At 25.4% G+C, this 18178-nt stretch overlaps 2 protein-coding genes across 6 annotated transcripts; both read left to right on the forward strand.

The window, feature by feature from the left end:
- The first annotated feature begins 886 nt into the window (after positions 1–886).
- Positions 887–6956, forward strand: LOC112692573 (protein angel homolog 2-like). Of its 4 annotated transcripts, none has more exons than XM_025567288.1 (9): positions 887–1028; positions 1075–1154; positions 1214–1377; positions 5610–5676; positions 5762–6068; positions 6125–6416; positions 6496–6551; positions 6607–6717; positions 6793–6956. In XM_025567288.1, exons 1-9 carry the CDS (start codon positions 910–912, stop codon positions 6929–6931), a joined length of 1335 nt encoding a protein of 444 aa, XP_025423073.1. In that variant the 5' UTR covers positions 887–909; the 3' UTR covers positions 6932–6956. The 4 variants fall into 4 exon arrangements, with proteins under 4 accessions (XP_025423073.1, XP_025423074.1, XP_025423075.1 ...); XM_025567289.1 differs by having other exon boundaries at positions 1078–1154; XM_025567290.1 differs by having other exon boundaries at positions 887–1024.
- A 5462-nt stretch (positions 6957–12418) lies between these two features.
- LOC112692534 (eukaryotic translation initiation factor 5A) lies at positions 12419–15405 on the forward strand. 2 transcript variants are annotated; one of them, XM_025567228.1, is made up of 5 exons: positions 12419–12458; positions 12647–12768; positions 13287–13454; positions 14720–14854; positions 15010–15405. In XM_025567228.1, exons 2-5 carry the CDS (start codon positions 12661–12663, stop codon positions 15079–15081), a joined length of 483 nt encoding a protein of 160 aa, XP_025423013.1. In that variant the 5' UTR covers positions 12419–12458; positions 12647–12660; the 3' UTR covers positions 15082–15405. The 2 variants fall into 2 exon arrangements, with proteins under 2 accessions (XP_025423013.1, XP_025423014.1); XM_025567229.1 differs by lacking the exon at positions 12419–12458 and having other exon boundaries at positions 12562–12768.
- Positions 15406–18178: the final 2773 nt, after the last annotated feature.

Genomic DNA, 18178 nt, shown 5'->3' on the forward strand with positions numbered 1-18178 from the left:
GGGCGATCTATCCCCCATATCCACCCAGTAAATACGCCACTGTATGATAGGTACCATCGATTAAACAGATTAGCATTGCTTAATATACACCCTGAAATAATTATAAAACCTGAAGAAGTAGTTGATGCATATGCTAATAAACACCCTAGACGTCTTCAGTTATTGTAATTACAAAAATTATATTTAAAAATATGTATTGTTATAAATTTGTGTAATAAAATGTTGTTTCTATTAAACACTTGTATTTTGATTATTTGGTTATAAATAACGACAGTTTTTTTGGATGGAAAAGTTATAACTATGTATACTTTAAACTTTTTGTTTGTGCCCCCCTCCTCCATAAGACATTTCTAAATACGCCCCTGACTATGGTTTAATCGTCAGTCCACAGAGGAATATAATTCAGTCGGTGACTCTCGTTAAGCTTATCAGTTTCTATTATTAGTTTTATCACAGATTATATAAATATTTTATGTAGATGATGATAGTACCTATCATAGTTGTTTAGTGATACAATCACGATTAAAGATAAGATTACCTTATCTTTAACCGAAGATACAGTCAAAGAGTATTAATTACTTAATAATACGACGTCGCTTTGCGATAATGCATACTTCATTTTTCTACTAAATGAAATTGCTATTTGCTTAACTAATTGAGAAGTGGTGAGCAGCGAATGCCAAATAAATAAATACTGGATCAATACATTTTATCCTCTATTTTGCCACAAATATATTTTTAAGTTTTGCCTATTATTAAGTATATTTATAGCATTCTTTTTACATCGTGCTCATAAATCCCTGTTTAAAGTGACTTGACTGAATTTATATACATACATTAAATATATATATATATATATATATATATATATATATATATATATATATATATAATATTTATTAGTGCTTCATGACACTTCTGTTATTTTTATGTATCTTACCAAAATATTTAATAAATTATGTCTATTGGATAATTTATATCCAATCACTAGTTTTCTCTGGCGGCCATCCACAACAGTCATGCAGTAAGTGTTAAATATTTTAAAAAACTTTCATCTAATTACTCATATTTCAGAAGAAATGGTTATTATTCAAACTTCAATCTAAAGAATTACATGAATTATATTAGACCTTTCGTTCATGTAAAAAATGATGGTAAGTTATTAAAATGAATTGATAAATCCAATTCCAACTGACAAATTTTTATTTTTCAGCAAAAAATAAGTTATTTGATTTTAGTGTGTTATCATATAATGTATTAGCTCAAGATTTATTAGAAAAAAATGCTTTTTTATATGATTGGTCAAATGTAAAAGTATTGAATTGGGATTTTCGGAAAAACCTTTTGTTAAATGAAATAAAAGAAATAAATGCTGATGTAAGTTATTCATTTTGATTAATTATAATTTTTAAGGGTATATTTTATATTTTTTTAACTTTGGTTAATAAAAAAGACTTACTTAAAATTCTGTTAATCAAAAAACATATTATTATTTTATTATTTCTCCATAGTTTTCTTGTAATTTAAATTGCTAATAGAACATAAAAGTTGATAATATTATATAGGTTCGATCAGCTTAGACATTTACCTAAATTGCCTGCCTGCTAATCATGGCACTGGTTTAGACCAAATCAAGAAATTTTTTGATTTTATAATTGTTTTTCCAGCTATCTAATTTTTAGGCAATCAATATACTTACTACTTACTTTTTTTAAATCTTTGTAAGTATTTAATTTGCTGTTTTTTTTTGATAATTAGAGTGAGATTTTATATGCATTAAAAACCAACCAAATATGTGCTAAAAAATATTAAATGTGCATGAAAAAAAATAAAAATATGCACTTATAAATAAGCCAATAAAAAAAAACTGTACATTTAAAATTATGGAACCCTACTATAAAGACTTTTCTTTCTACTTCTTTTTAAGAAATTTATTTACCGATATTATTTTGTAAATAGTTTTAATCTATAAAAAAAAAAAAAGAAATTAATATCAAAAAGGTATCCTTAAAAAAAAATGTTCTTACCTAAATTTAAATTTCGTAGTATGATAATCATAATTGCTATATTTTCAAAATAATATATTGGTGTTTAACAGTCTACAAATTTTTATATTTTGTAAATTACTTCCACATCTACAAAATAAGGTGTGTATTTAAAAAATATCATATAATTTGGAAATAAATCTTCGCTAGTTTGAATTAATTCACCTTCACTAATTAAAATAATTAATATTTTAGTAAGTATATTGTAGCGTTCAATTTTAATAATACTTTTCTAAATTGTTCATAAATTAATTTACTCCTTACATTACAATACCTAGTAAATATTTCAAAGATATCTAAAACAAAAATACATTGAAATATGCAAATCTCTGCACTAAAAAAGTTTAATTGTTTAAATTGTTATGTCATAAAACAAATTTTGTACTAACTTAACATATTACATGACCAACCAAAATAAATATGCAAATGCATATGAATCCACACTATTGATTATCAACACAGTGGTGTAGCTAAGATTTTTCTTTGGGGGGTTGATCAATTTTTATACAGTAGTGGTTTAGATAGGTTCTTCTATAATTTTAACATGTGGATGCCAAAGTTATATTTTAGATTTTAGTTCCAATAATCCTTAACATATATTGATTTAATAATACTCTTACATACTTTAAATACTTTAGTTTTTGTATTTTATAGAATAAATTTATACTATAGTTATTTTACACATATTACATATTAAAAAAAAAAAATAGAAATTAATTTTTTTTTTTTTATAGGACATAAAATAATAGACCAACATTTTATATAATAAAACAAACCCCTATTTAATAAACATGAATATAATATGATGAATAAAAATAATTAACAATACTTCTTTAATTACTTTTTAACATTTTTAATTAATTTTATTATTAAATGACCAACAATTTAAATGACAATTTTAACTTTTGAATCTTTCGGCTGTTAACAAATGTATTAAATATTCGATCGTCTGAAGTTTCAGTGTCTCTTTTAATAGATAATTATATGAGTTTGAAAAATCTTAACTCTGAAGTTGAATTCACGATTCAGAATTATACACATAATTATAGCACAATATTATATGCATAAAATACCTACTACTACAGATAGATAGCTGTAAAGTGTTAATACTAGAATGTTTAAACATTTTTACTTTTTTAGCAATTTTCATAGATCTATAATATAATTTTCTTAACATTTCTGGAGGGGTGCAGTACCCTCAACCTCCCCCTCTTGGCCATGCTACTGTCAACAAAGCATAATTATACAAGGAAATCTGTTTATGAATAAACCAATACTTGAATTAATTGTGTATTAATTATATACACTGTGGTCACTGCTGCCAATTCATTTTTATTGATCTTTTAGTTGTAACTAATTTACTTTTACAATTATCATACATTTGATTAATGTTTACTATTAATTAATTATTAAAACAATTCTTTATAAATTATTTGAGAATATATAATTTACATATAATTTTTCAAAAAAATATAGTAAATACCTATGTAGTACTAGATGAATTACTTAGCTTCACCCATTTACAGTTTTGAAATAAATTGTATTAGGTCTTTTTAATATAACTAATTTTTTAAATAAAAATGTAGACTTAATTATTTTTGTTTTGTTCTTTTGTTATTTTTTATTTATTCTTTTTTTTTTTTTAGTTTTTCTTATTCACCTAATTGAAAAATATCTTTAGATACAATTTTATTGGGCTAAAATAATGGCACTAGAAGTATTCCTTACACTTGAACATGCTACATATAGTTATATTAATTAAAGACTAATTTTGCAAATAATATAAATACAAACTAACTATAAACTGCTGTAATTTATTGTAAATATCTTATTTTAACATACTTTTATAAACTACAAAGTTAAATAATAAATTAAAATCTCTGTAATTCTAAGACATGTGTAATATTAAGCATTTAAATACTGATATGCTTGAATTTGATCTACACTATAAGTAGTTTTTTAATTTTTATGACGCATCTAAAGTGAAATGGGCTTGAGTTTGATTTAAAGATTCTTGTCTTCTAGCTTATTTTACAGTGTGAGCTTTGGTAGAACTACATACTGTAAATTAGATTTGCGAGTGAGTTATATTAAAATAAAAAATATGCAAAATACAATAAAAAAAACCACAAGAATTAGAAAAACTGCTATATTTTACCGAAGAACAAAAAGAAAACAAAAAAATCTTTGATTATTTAAATTATTTTTTATTTTCATGTCATTATAGCAACAACAAAACTACAAAAACTGCCTATTCAATTAGCGACTTATGATGTAATACTGATGCTTTACTTTCCTTTTTTTTTTTTTTTTGATAAAAGGTAGCCTATATCCTTCACCAATGTATTGTATTATCCAAAATCCAATTTATTTTTGTTTAAAATTTCATTGAAATAGATTTAGTGGTTTAGATGTAAAAGACAGACAGATTGAAAGATAGATAGAATTACTTTCGCATTTATTTTATTGGTAAAAATTATATTTTATGAAAACATAACTATATTATATATTTTAATTTAAAAATGTATAAAAATTGTCAAAAGTAAAATTAATTCATTCAGAAATAAGGTTCATCAATACCATAAAAAATATAATTTTTTGTTAAGATTCTCAGCCTGAAACACATTAAAATATATATTTTATTAGAAAAAATTATTATGTGTAATATAATTTATCATTTATTACACTCTATTTTATTATTCACATTCATAATTAATTTGTATAAAATATATTTTATTAAAGATATTCTTTATAACATTCTGATCTTACATTTAAATAATAACACAATAAATAATTTGAGTTTCAATAAAATATTTTAACTTTATGTTCATAATTTATATATATAATATAGTATTTATTATTCTTCTGGCGTGTTTACTCTCTAAAAGTTTTTAACGCCATTACTACATTTCACCATCTATCTTTATCTTAGATTGCTTCTTTCCAATTTTCAACTCCTAAAATCTTCTTCAACCATGTCCATTCATCTTTTCCTAGATCTTCCTTTAGGTTGTTTACCTTGTGTTTTCAATTTTAATGTTGCTCTCACTATTTTGTTTTCCCCTCTCCTCATTATGTAATCTATTGTATCTACTGTATCATTTGACCCTTAATAAAACTTACTACGGATGGTAGTTTCAACATGTTGTAAAGCTTTCTATTAACTTTCTAGAAGCTACATTGTTACATTAGTTACCTAAGCAGTTCTCTGTATACAGAACAACGTGATTCAGTAATATTTTTGAAAAACCTTGTACATAATGCTTAAAAACGATATACCTTTATAATTATCACATTTTGTCTTGTCCTTTTTTTTAAAAAAATATTAGTTTGATGATTGCCTTATAATATATATTATTTATGCTTATTTGTTCAAATTCAAATTTGGTTCCTTTGAATTTTTATTATAAATTAGAAGCTTATAATATTAAATAGACTAGTTTTACTATATTTTTACTTGTAATAGAAATATTATTTAGTTATAAAATAACGGTAATTTAAGTATTTTATTGCAATTATTTAATATTATATCATGTGATACATCTAAATTTTTATTGTTTGTAGATAATTTGTTTTCAAGAAGTTCAAGAATCTCATTTGAATTGGTTTTCTTACAATTTATCAAATTTAGGTAAATTATTTAACTCTCACATTTATATAAAAAATCATTGTACTTATATGTTGTAGTTGTTTTACATTTTATTATTTTATTTTAGGTTATAATGGAGTGTATAAAAAACGAACTCATGATCATTGTGATGGTTGTGCAATTTATTATAGAAATAATAAGTTTATCCTTAAAGAAAAGGTCACTGTAGAATATAACCAACCCGGAGTGAATATATTAGATCGTCATAATGTTGGTATTGTATTGAGATTGTCTCCACGACATAATGATGAAGCTAGTTTTGTTGTTTCAACTACACACATTTTATACAACAAAAAAAGACATGATGTTAAGTTAGCTCAAGTACATTTACTACTTGCCGAAATTGAACGTGTTTCTTATAAAGGAGAAAAAAAGTAATTCAAGTTTTCCAGGTTTATGTTTTTTTATTACTGTTTTATAATATTACTAGAGTTGATGATACTAATGTTCCTGTTTATTATCCAATCATATTGACTGGTGATTTTAATTTGGAACCTAATACTGCTGTTTATGATTTTTTAATCAATGGCACGTTATACTACAGTAATTTACAAAGACCAACGCTTTGGTCTTTAAATTATCAAAGCACTAGACCTAGCATGGGAAATGAACTTATTCCAAAAAGTTTAGGTATAACTGAAAATAGCCAACATGCGAATATTTTAGATTTAAGAAAAACAAATAATCATAAACGTCAAACAAATGACAGTCTTTATTCAGAGGTAATTTCAAAACTATAAAATTATAATACAATTCATTTAAAATTCCGTGTAAATCATGTATATATTTGGTTAATTCCAGCTATATCATAGTGAAAGAAAAAACAATCAAGTACCAACTCAGTCATCAGATTTTAAGTATGTTAAATGTTTATATTTGTTTATATTTTTTATTATTCAAATACATTTTTAGATGTGGGACTGGAAACATATACCACAACTTTAAATTTTCTTCGGTTTACAACAATACAAGTTGTTCTACTTATCATGACCGCTGGACTATTGTTGATTATATATTTTATACGTAAGATTTTTTTTTATAAATGAACAAGTATTTATATTAATTAATTTAATACTTACAATTTACATCCAATTTTAGAAACACAGATATAAATTTAAGAACTTATATGAAACTTCCCAACATTGCTGAATGCCAACGAATACCAGCAATGCCAAACAGAGTATGTCCATCAGATCACATGCCTCTGTTTGCTATATTTAACTATTTAATTGACTAACAAATAAAATATCTTTTGTGTTTAATTTGTTTTTTTTTAAATTTTACCACTGATTATAAAGTAGATTATTATAATCTATTAAAATTCTACAAATAAGGTTAATGTGTTTAAATTATTTCTTAAATAACTTGAAAAATTAAAAAACTAACCTAACCTGAAGTTAAATATGACACCTTATGCGGATAGTTAAGGGAAATTGAAGTTAAAAAGCACTAATAGAAAAAAAAAACAATTTTTTCAAAAGTAACTAGGTATTCAAAATAAAGTCATTATTTCTGCTAGTGTGAATGTAAGTATGTTAATTGCAAATGAGGGAAAACTATTTACAGATGCAGAATTTATTTAAAAAGAAGGAAGACGCTTCTATGCTTGAAAATCAAATTTGGATTTCTGAACTGTTTTTTTGTGTTGATGTCTCAAAGTATATAAATTAAATCAACATAAAACTACAAGGTAAAAATCAATTTATTCTTGATATGTTTTCTCATATTAAATCTTTTGAAATAAAGTTTAAACTATTACGGTCTCGCATTAAAAAAAACGAACTAACACATTTTCCAAATTGTAAAAATCTTTTTGAATCATCAAAATTTCCATTATCAACAGTTAAATTTGTTGAAGTTATTTCGATACTTCAACAGGAATTTAGTAATCGATTTTAAGATTTCAAACTAAATTTACAATAGTTTTAATTACTAATCAAACCGTTTAATATTGATGTTGACGATATGCCGGTTGAGGAAATAACAGATTTTCAGTCACAAGATATCCTAAAAAACTGATTCAAAACATCGCCTTTACTTTTTTTCGCTGAACTTCCTTATTCATTTTCAAAAATTAAAAATGTAACTGTAAAATACTTCAGTAGGTATGTTGTGATCCACTTACGTATGTGGACAGGCCTTTTCTCACATGAAAAAAATTTAAAACCAATACTGATCACGTATAACTGATGATCATCTCCACCATGTTCTTTGAGCAGGCACAAGTAATTTCAATGTGGAAATGGAAGCATTTTTAGTATTTTTACATAATAAATAATTTAAGAATAAAATATTTTCATTTTTGTTTGGCCCGCCAACTTTTTTTAATTTGTAAATATGGCCCGAGAGTCTAAAAAGGTTGTCGACCACTGCTATAGCCGATAGTTAAATTGAAAGTCAAATAAATGCGAATCTCCAATTGAGCGATAATGACGATATTAATTCTGAAAAAAGTAGAAGTGCACATTAAATTTTGTATAAATATCAATAAGTGATGATTAATGAATTATATAATATAAGTAATAAAAAAAAAAATGTATTTATCATTATATGTTTATAGATAGATCATAGATATAAATATATACCTAAAAGGTTTTAAAAGTATTTTCGCCTTGGACTTTGCAAATCCTAAGGTCGGCCCTGACAATGAGACAGTATGTAATTATATAAGTATTAAGTATAGTTTTCTATTAAAAACAAATGTATTTCTATGTATAACATACATACATATGATACCTACATCACAATTGCAAATTGGTAGAACGACTAAATATTAATTTGATGAATAAGGTCTAAAATAATTCTTGTATTATGTATTTTTTAAATTTTATCATATAATTTAGATAATTTTATCATTATTGACATTTGTGTACTCAATTGCAGTCAACATATAATTGTTTGTGTGTTTTTGTGTACTTTAATGGTGTGTTAAATCGTAACTAAATGAACAAACAAAAAAATTTCATAATTAAAGGAGCCAGTGGTGGTTATACATGATGTTCAAGGAATGGAGAAAATAAAGCTAACCCTACACCTCATAGCATTTTACATATGTACACACATGTAATATAAAATATACATTAATATATTAAAAGAAAGATATAAATGTATAGACTTATAAAATTTATCTTATAATAATTATATAAAATTTGCAGATAGGTATTGTTGGACCAGCGATATACTAAATGAATAAAACCAAACCCAAGGAGGGGGTGCTCCACCTATTGCTCCCTCCCTTATAACCACCACGAGAAGAAGCCAATGTAATTTTTTGTTTAAAAAAACGTTAATTATCTCTCTAATAAGTATTCATTCGTACCACATATTTTTGGTATAAGAATTTCATGTACATGATTTGTTTAGATATGCCTCTATATCCAAGCCAGGAATCTGAATGAACTGTAATAATGATACGAGATTCCTAGCTATAGGTAGAACACAAGACATTGGTCAACCGCATATTGGGAGATAGCCTGGGAAATGTAACTGTTAAGAAACTTTGAAATTGTACGCATTCATATTTAAACACGATTTTATTGAGATAATTAAAATTCAAAAAAACGCTTCACAAAGCATAGAAGTTATTTTTAGCCTACGCCGCTACCCTACTCTTACTATACATGAGGTCTATGCACACAGCTAAAATTTTACAATAATATTTCACTTTAGATATTGAAAGTTAGATAGGTACCTCACGTCAGAGTAAAATTAAATAAAAAGCCAAGTTAGGAAGTCCCACAACTCAACGAATCTACAACAAGCTTTCAAAGTCTATCAATCCTATAATAAACAAAAAATCTACTGACGCAGAAACGGGAAAATACTTCCTAAAGCAGTGGTTTTCAAACTTTTACTAAACACGGCGCACCGTACTCTTCGAAAAATATTCACGGCACACTGACTTTTTTTTTAAGATTAACAAAATTATTTTGAATTATAATTATATACATTTAATTAGAAATGTGTGCTTAATGGGCTAACAAATTTATTAATTATAATTACATTGTATTAGTTATTAAATTTATTTATAAAAAAATAGTGTAGTTTATACATGCATTTAATGAGAAATATGTGCCTGATGGGCGTTAAAAATATTTTTAATTTTTGGACGAATAGTTGACAGACATATCCTCATTCCTTCATCCACTGAATTTAGTTATTCTCGTTTTTTATTTTTATATTCGTAAGTGCTGAAAACCCCTGTTTAGAGATATGAAGTTGAGAACGGCAAAAGAATAGTCAATGCTTTTATAGATATTTCTGGATATTCTTCAGAAACATATATCCAGAATTTATTAAGTGTGATTGCATTGTTCGATCATTTTTAATTGAACAGAGATTTTCTTCTTCAGCAAGTTTTAAATCAACCAAGTCCCTAATAAACACTTTGAAAGGGTCTCGTACCCAGACGTAATTTAAAATATTAATACTTGGAAAATATTTATTCATTTTTACTTCCAACAGTACGATAGACTCGACTATTAATGATAAAATGTTGTCATCCGCAACTAGCAAAGCAGTACGTGGAAACATAATTATTATTACCTTGATTAACTTTAGTTTTCCATAGATTAAATTTTTCCGTGAAAGCCATTATTTTGTCTGAAGATGTTAACATATTTTCATTGCAACCTTGCATATTTGAATTTAGTTTATTGAGATGCTCAAACAAATCAGTTAAGAAAGGATAACTTTGTCCGCCGCATTTCATCCTCAAGAAAGTTTAATTCGGATTCTTCCATGGGTAAAAATACAAGTAAATCCTCTCTCAAAATATAAAGTCATGATAAAATATTGCCCCTAGGGAGCTATCTTACTGCCTTTGTATTATCAAATAAAGGAATTTTCAATATTTCTTATTCAGCTTCTATTCCAAAAAATATTTTTACAATTTCACGGCAAGCAGGTATAAATAATAGCCCATCTATATATTATATTAGCATATGGCATCGGCTTAACACAAAAATAAATATATAAATAAATGAATAAATGAAAATAATATATATATGTAACAAATAAAAAGTACAGAAAAATTCTTCGTAAGTAAAAATAACAATTACAGTCGAACATCCAAGTTGGCTAACCATTCAGCTGCAGCACTTCCACCTAAATGAATACCCAGCACCCTCTTGTTTATTTCCTTAGAGGGGCAGGAGTCTACAATATATCCCACCGTCTGAAGCTCTCCGCAATCACAAAGCCGAGACTCAGTCATTACCCACTTATGAAGCAGGTAATTACACCTACCCTGTTCAGTCTTAATTCTATTAGTTGTTGTCCAGATCGTGCGTGGAAGTTCGAAATCTGGTAGTTTCTTAGTGGGATCTTTGATAAGTACTGAGTTGTTGACTGAGGCTTCCGTTCACTGCATTAACTACCGTCTCTCCGTGCCCAATTTAGTATCAAGAAATTCCCAGACTGGGTTTCTTGATTTCAGTCTTTTATATGGGTGATTTAAGATATCTGCGTGAGCTGGGAGGTTAGGGTTTGCTTTAATCTTAAGTATTAGGGATATTTTATTTTAAATTAGTATTTGTTCACCTATTGCATGTGGTTTCATTGTTTTAGCCACAAGCTCTGCAACTACATAACTTGCTTCTTGAGATTTATTAGAAATCTTCACAATTTTTGTCATATTTTTACTTTGTTGAGATTGTGAATTTAATAAACGTTGAAAATATGTAATATTTTTGTTGATCAAATGTGAATGCTTAAAAAACAAATTATGTTTAAGTTTACTGGGCACTATTGGTTTATTTGACCTTAAACCGTCCCAGTATATTTATGAAGTTCATTGGAGTACCTTGTACAATTTTTATGGGGTGGAGGAACTCTATTTTATGTTGATATATACTTAAAGACCAGACTACTTAATCTGCATCATGATGTATTATGATGAAAAATGCGAATGAACAAATACATTTTGATTAATTCATTAAGTTTTTTTTTTTAGTTTTTTTCATAGTTCAAAAAATTGATCTTGATCAAATGTGAATTCTTACAAATCTAAAATGCCTTTTCTTAAATATTTTTCTAATAAAAATAAAAAATACCAAGAGGGGCATTGCTCCGTTAGATTTTTAGAGAGGGAAGTTGCTTATTCTCGCACCCCCCCCCCAGCTTACGCCTGTGATTAAGTTTAAATTTTTTATCATTATGACAAATTCTGACTAGTCCCTTGATTTTCATTACAAACGGTTTCTACTATTTATATAAGAACTGTATAAGAATTGTAAATTTTTTCGTATAATCCATTATATATATATTATTTAAATTGGTTTAAAAATATTCCTCAATATTACGATTATATCAAGTACTGCATTCCTAACCATCAGTATTTAAAAAGTAACGATATTAATTATCTTTGTAATTTGCTTGAGATATTATGCGTTATGCAGTATATTAATGATTTAAAATCAATTACATTAATATTTTATTATTGAATGTAACATTACGTTAAAGCAGTTCATTCTTTTGTAGTGATTAATATCATATCTAAAGTCATTTTTACACATATTTAAATACTTTTTACCGGGTAAAATTAATTTTTGTTCCATGACTGTATTTTGTTGACTCCTAGGTGGTGGTAATCATACCAAAATAGTGCCGACTTATCGTTCATCTCTTTTTTTGTTCTGTTGTGTCGCCCAAAGGCTCAGTACTTTTTTTTGAATTAAAAAGTTTCCTTGTATCCTTATATTTCCAATTTTTAACTTATATTTTTAAGTAGTATAGTTAATTTTGTTATTCGTTCTGTGAACAGAGTAAGTAATTTATATTTTGTAATTTTTATTTTGGGTCTTGAGAAGCTGATAGTCTACACAAAACAACTCACGAGGTTTTTTAGGTTAAATTCTGTTAACAGGATGTCATCAATATTTTAGTTACTCACGACGGAATTGTTCTTCATACCATTTCATCTCGGTGTAATTAATATTTCTTTGTTTTTTAGTTCTATTTTGAAAAATGGCTGATATCGAAGATACTCACTTTGACACTGGAGACTCTGGTGCTTCTACAACGTACCCTATGCAATGTTCGGCTTTACGAAAGAATGGTTTTGTCATGTTGAAAGTAATACTTTTTTTAAGTTTAATTGTGAACTTTTTGGTAGTTTGAAATAATATTTTAAAATTTTTCTTCTAATATTTGAATTAAAATTTTATAGTATAAATACATTTTTTTAATATATTAAGTACCTTATATGTTGTATAAATTATTTATATTAACTTTTTTAGTTGCTTACCATTAAAAAAAAAAAATACATTTGAATTGATAATCATTATAAGATTTAAATTTATAATAATGGTAACTATTACAAAACTAAAAAAGTTGATGATATTTATGTGATAATGCTTAATATTTTTGTGTATTTATATACTTCTGACTTTATTATAATATGACTTATTAATTTTAGTATTAAGATTGATGTATGTATAATGTAAATTATAGAGTTAAAATAACGAGTAATCAATAGTGCTTGTAAATTAATATCTTAATTCTTTAAAAATCTTATTTAATTTAATAATTGGAAACTATTATATAACAAATATATATGTTTTAATTAAATTATTGTTGATAAAATTGTTTAGGCTCGTCCATGCAAAATTGTGGATATGTCTACATCAAAGACTGGTAAGCATGGACATGCCAAGGTTCATTTAGTTGGCCTAGATATTTTTTCTGGTAAGAAGTATGAAGATATATGCCCGTCCACCCACAATATGGATGTTCCATTTGTAAAACGTGAAGATTATCAGGTAATTGATAAAGGCGATTTATTTATTATTATTCTTTCTAATATGATATGTAGAACTCAGTTTTTACAGCAAATGCTTCTTTTTTTATATATGAGATAGAATTCTAATTTTTAAATATAAATTAATTTCATGTCATTCAGTTTCCAAATCAAATTTATTTTTGTTTTTTTTTGGTAAATTTTTTTTTTGCTTTTTTATTGCTTTTCCATTTATTCCAACTGTGGAATTTTTATACTTACGTGTATGTTTATTATATTATAGTAATAAAAAAAATTGTATTTAATCAATAAGAAATATGTAAACCCAGAATACGGATTAAATGGTTGTATTGAATTATTATTTTTTTCGGCTTAGTTGTTAAATTTATTAAACATATAGATTATCGATCTGCAAACAGTTAGATTACTGATAAAATGTATAAATATTGTCTTAGATGCAGAAAATATGTTAAACTAAGCTAATGGAGATATTGCAACTGCAATTTTGGGTTAACTTAATCATATTCTTATGAAAAACAAAGGCTGGAAACAATTTATAGACATTAATGATATACTGGTGGCATTTAATCAAACAAAATTAATTATCATAGGTTAGATTTAAATGAAACCTCTTGCATAAAGTATTTACCGATACCTTCAGTGGATATGAAGCATTTGTTTATTTATTTTGGGTTTTATACTTTGATTTTGTATATTTAAATTATTTTTGTTAATGTTTAACATCCCAATTCTAATTTTAAAATAAAATTCATTAGTTTTAAATTCCAAAATCTGTGACCATTATTATTAATTTTAAATAATTTAATTACTTAGTAATTGTATTACTTTTATATCAAATTCTATTTATTAATAAGTTTTTTATCTAAATTTTTTATCTAAGGTTAAAATGTCTAACATAATATTTTAGAATATAAAGTTTAATTATTGCCTGAAGAATATACATAAATAAAATAAATTAATAATATATCTGGTATTAATTTTTTTTAAATAAGATCTTTTTTTAATTAATGTTTTTAATATTTTTATTGGTTTAGTGTATTGGATTAATATATATTCAATAATACCTTAATTTTTTTTTTTGTCATTACAAAATTAAATAAACGTGTAGTTTTAATGGAAATCACTTAACATTATGTTAACATTTGTATTTATAATATTATATTTATATTCTTAAGTTAAAAATAAATTTTTTAATTTTAAGTTTTGTTAAATAAAAACTTAAACACCAATAGCTCTCTACTTAAAGTTTTTAATTAATTTCATTAGTTGACTGACATATCTGATGATGGCTATTTGTGTTTGATGTCTGACAATGGTGATTTGCGTGAAGACTTGAAGATTCCTGAAGGTGATATTGGTGTACAATTGAAAAATGAATATGACAATGGAAAAGAGCTTTTGGTGAGTTAAAGAAAAACATTAAACATTGTTTTATAACATAGCATATATTATATATATCATTGGTTATAAATGTTGTAATAAATATTAATAATACAATCAATACTTATAATCTTGATAGTATTATTTATTGATTTTTATTTAATTTTATATTTTAGTGTACTGTTTTGAAATCCTGTGGTGAAGAATGTGTAATTGCCATTAAAACAAACACTGCTTTGGATAAATAATGCTTGCAGATGACTAATATGTCGGATGAGCAGAACATTTCTTTTAATATTTTTTTTTTTTCTTAGTGGCTAAACAATTTTCAAATTCTTTTTTTTAATACTTAAACCCTATAAGAACATTCATTACTTGTAAACTGTTACTAATTATGTAATTAAACAATCTCATCAGTTTTTAAATTTTAACCCATAATTGGAGAGAAAAAAATTATGGTATTTATATTTAGGAAAAATAATTATTATTTTTACTTTTTAAAAGTTGTTAAAGTATGAACAATGGGTTGAATCAGATTTTGAAATATAAATAGCTAAGTCACTAATGTTAAATTGTTGAATTGTAGTTACATTTGATCATTGTTTATCACTCTCCTTTTCCTTCCTTGTATGATATGATAAGAAGATTTAAAATAGTGTAAAAGAAAATTTATTTTGTTTAATATTAATGATAAGTAAAAATTTGGTAAGAATTGCAATAATGTAAAAATCAATATTTGTAGAATATTAAATTAAATTAACATTTTATAAATATTTAATAAGTTATTAATATGTTCATCGTATTGTTAACTTATTAAATATTTTTAATATGCTTCTCGTTTCTCAAACTTTAATGGTAAATAAACTTAATCCTGTATGAAAATAGATTACTATTAATTTTAATAGTTTTTTTTTAAGAGCCGGATTACAATTATAATTTTGTTTTTATAGTGTACTATTTTATTTATCAAACATGGTATTTGAATTTTAAAATTTTGGTAATTATTATACTTAAAAATTAAATATTTTCAATTAATTATTTATTAATATTTATAATTTATAAAAATTAATTAATATTTCGCAATTAAAATATATTTAATGTGTTAATTTAAAATTTCTGTTGATCATTTATCTTTTAATAACATTTTTTATTTCTATAGGCTTAATATTTTGGGCATAATATACAAGAATACAAAAATATAATGAACTTCAAGAATATTATTCTTGTTGGAATACATATTGTATTGTGATTACTAATTAACTATTATTTTTTAAATTGATTATTAATGTTCTCTGATAATTAATTGTTAGTATAGTTAATATGATATGCAATTTTCTTTTAGCTTTTGTTGGCGAGTTCTAATCTTTTGTAATATGTTTTTATCTTTCACAAATGCAATGGTGAGTACAAATCTATAATTAATTAAAATATTTAACACTTTGTTCTTAAATATTATTAATTGAAGTATACTTTTATGTTCAAATATAAGTAATGGAAATAGTCCAGAAATAGTTGGTGTGTTGTCTAACGGGTTGTATAATAAATATTAAACTTAAATAATTACAAAAACCATGATATTGTTTTATTGATTTTGGATAATGATGTTGTTTTAGTTACTTCTGTACAATATAATTGAAATTTAATCAAATAAATGTTACTTTAATAGATAATAATGTTACAAATATTAAATTCTAACTATCAAATTAAAACTACTCTGTTAAAATATCAATATTTAACACAAAATACTTTTTGTTTTCATATTTAATGAGTAAAAGTTTACAGGTTAAATCATTTAATTCTAATAATGTATTGCTAAATAACCAATAGAAAACTGACTATATTTATAAAGTATTTATTATTAATAACAACCTGAGAGCAAGAGTAAAGTTTCAGTTAGTAATAACTAAGTCAGTGGCAAAGTTTTTGTTCTAGATTAGGGAACAAAAAATTTGAAATATAAACGTTGAATGGTAAAATATAGTAGATTATATACACACTATTTCTATTAATAATTATTTATAATAAATTTGTCAAGAAAATCTAAAACCTGCACCTAGCTTTTGTTTTTCGGAGACCAGTTTATATAATCGCAATATTGATATCAATTTAATATATGGTATGAAAACACAATGATGTACTAATGCGTTTTTCAACTAATGTTGGTACATCATTACGCATCATAAGAATAATGAGATAAGGTAAGTGCGTATGCTTAGCGATAACCAATCTAGAGATAAATAGGTATAGGTATCTTGAGATATTCTTGATTAAATTGTTCGTGAGACATGTCTCTTAGATGCTTGGACGCGGAACTCCTTATCGTCACGCACCACATCACACGGCCATAGGTATGAAACATACTACCTACGTGTTTTAACGGATTAACTTCTAACGGGCACTTGTTGCTTTGTCGTCGAAATAAAAACCTGTGAATCCTTATTGTACAATATATGTGTGATTCTTTTTAAAAGTTACATTAAATAATTCTGTCTAGTGGTATTGTATTGAATCGGGGTGTTTTTAAATAGTTCGGGACTATTAAAATACACTTTTTTTATAATTTTACATTTCTTAACCCTTTTATTTTGTGCATTCGTAATACAACTTTCATTTTTTTTAATAGCAACACCTACTTTCAAAATTTTAACTCGTCATTCAATCAATTTTGGTTTTACAGCTATGATATAAAAGGACAAATTTGACATAAGAAAATCAGTCTATCCATGTCTATTGTTGAAAGTAGGTATTGCTGTTTAAAAAAATGCAAGTTGTATTCATAAATAACAGAGTATTCTATCATCAAAGGTTGTATTGCGCATGCTCAAAATAAAAATCGCAAGATCTAAGTGGGTAGCTTTGACCTCGCAACGAGATAAGTCTGTTTGGGTCCTTCTCACGCAGCAGTGGGATTGTTTCTCCTGAAGTGTAACAAGTTGCGCCATCTTGTAACCATACAAGAATAGCTACTGAACTCAGTAATTTTCTTTGGGCTTATTTGGACCAAATGAACATAAAAAATGCTTGGTTTCAACTTGTCACACTTCAAGAAAAACAATCACTCTGCTGCGTGAGAAGTTCCTGAAAAGATTAACCTCATTGCGTGGAGTTCAAAGCTATCTACTTCGATCTTGCGACGTGACGCCATGTGAAAATGACAATACAGTGTCTTTATCTATCACTTTAGCGTCACCGATAGCTATGGATTCCACAATTATATAGGTCATTTTCGATTTCTTATACATAGTGCTCCTTCTCCAACATAATTTTTTCCAAATCATAATTCAAACGTGTACTAAGATTTCTTCAACCATTCGATAACTATGTACTAATTTTAAAATATATATA

The sequence above is a fragment of the Sipha flava genome, unplaced genomic scaffold (assembly GCF_003268045.1).
Source record: "Sipha flava isolate LNK unplaced genomic scaffold, YSA_version1 74_pilon_pilon, whole genome shotgun sequence".
In the NCBI taxonomy this organism is placed as follows: Eukaryota; Metazoa; Arthropoda; class Insecta; order Hemiptera; family Aphididae; genus Sipha; species Sipha flava.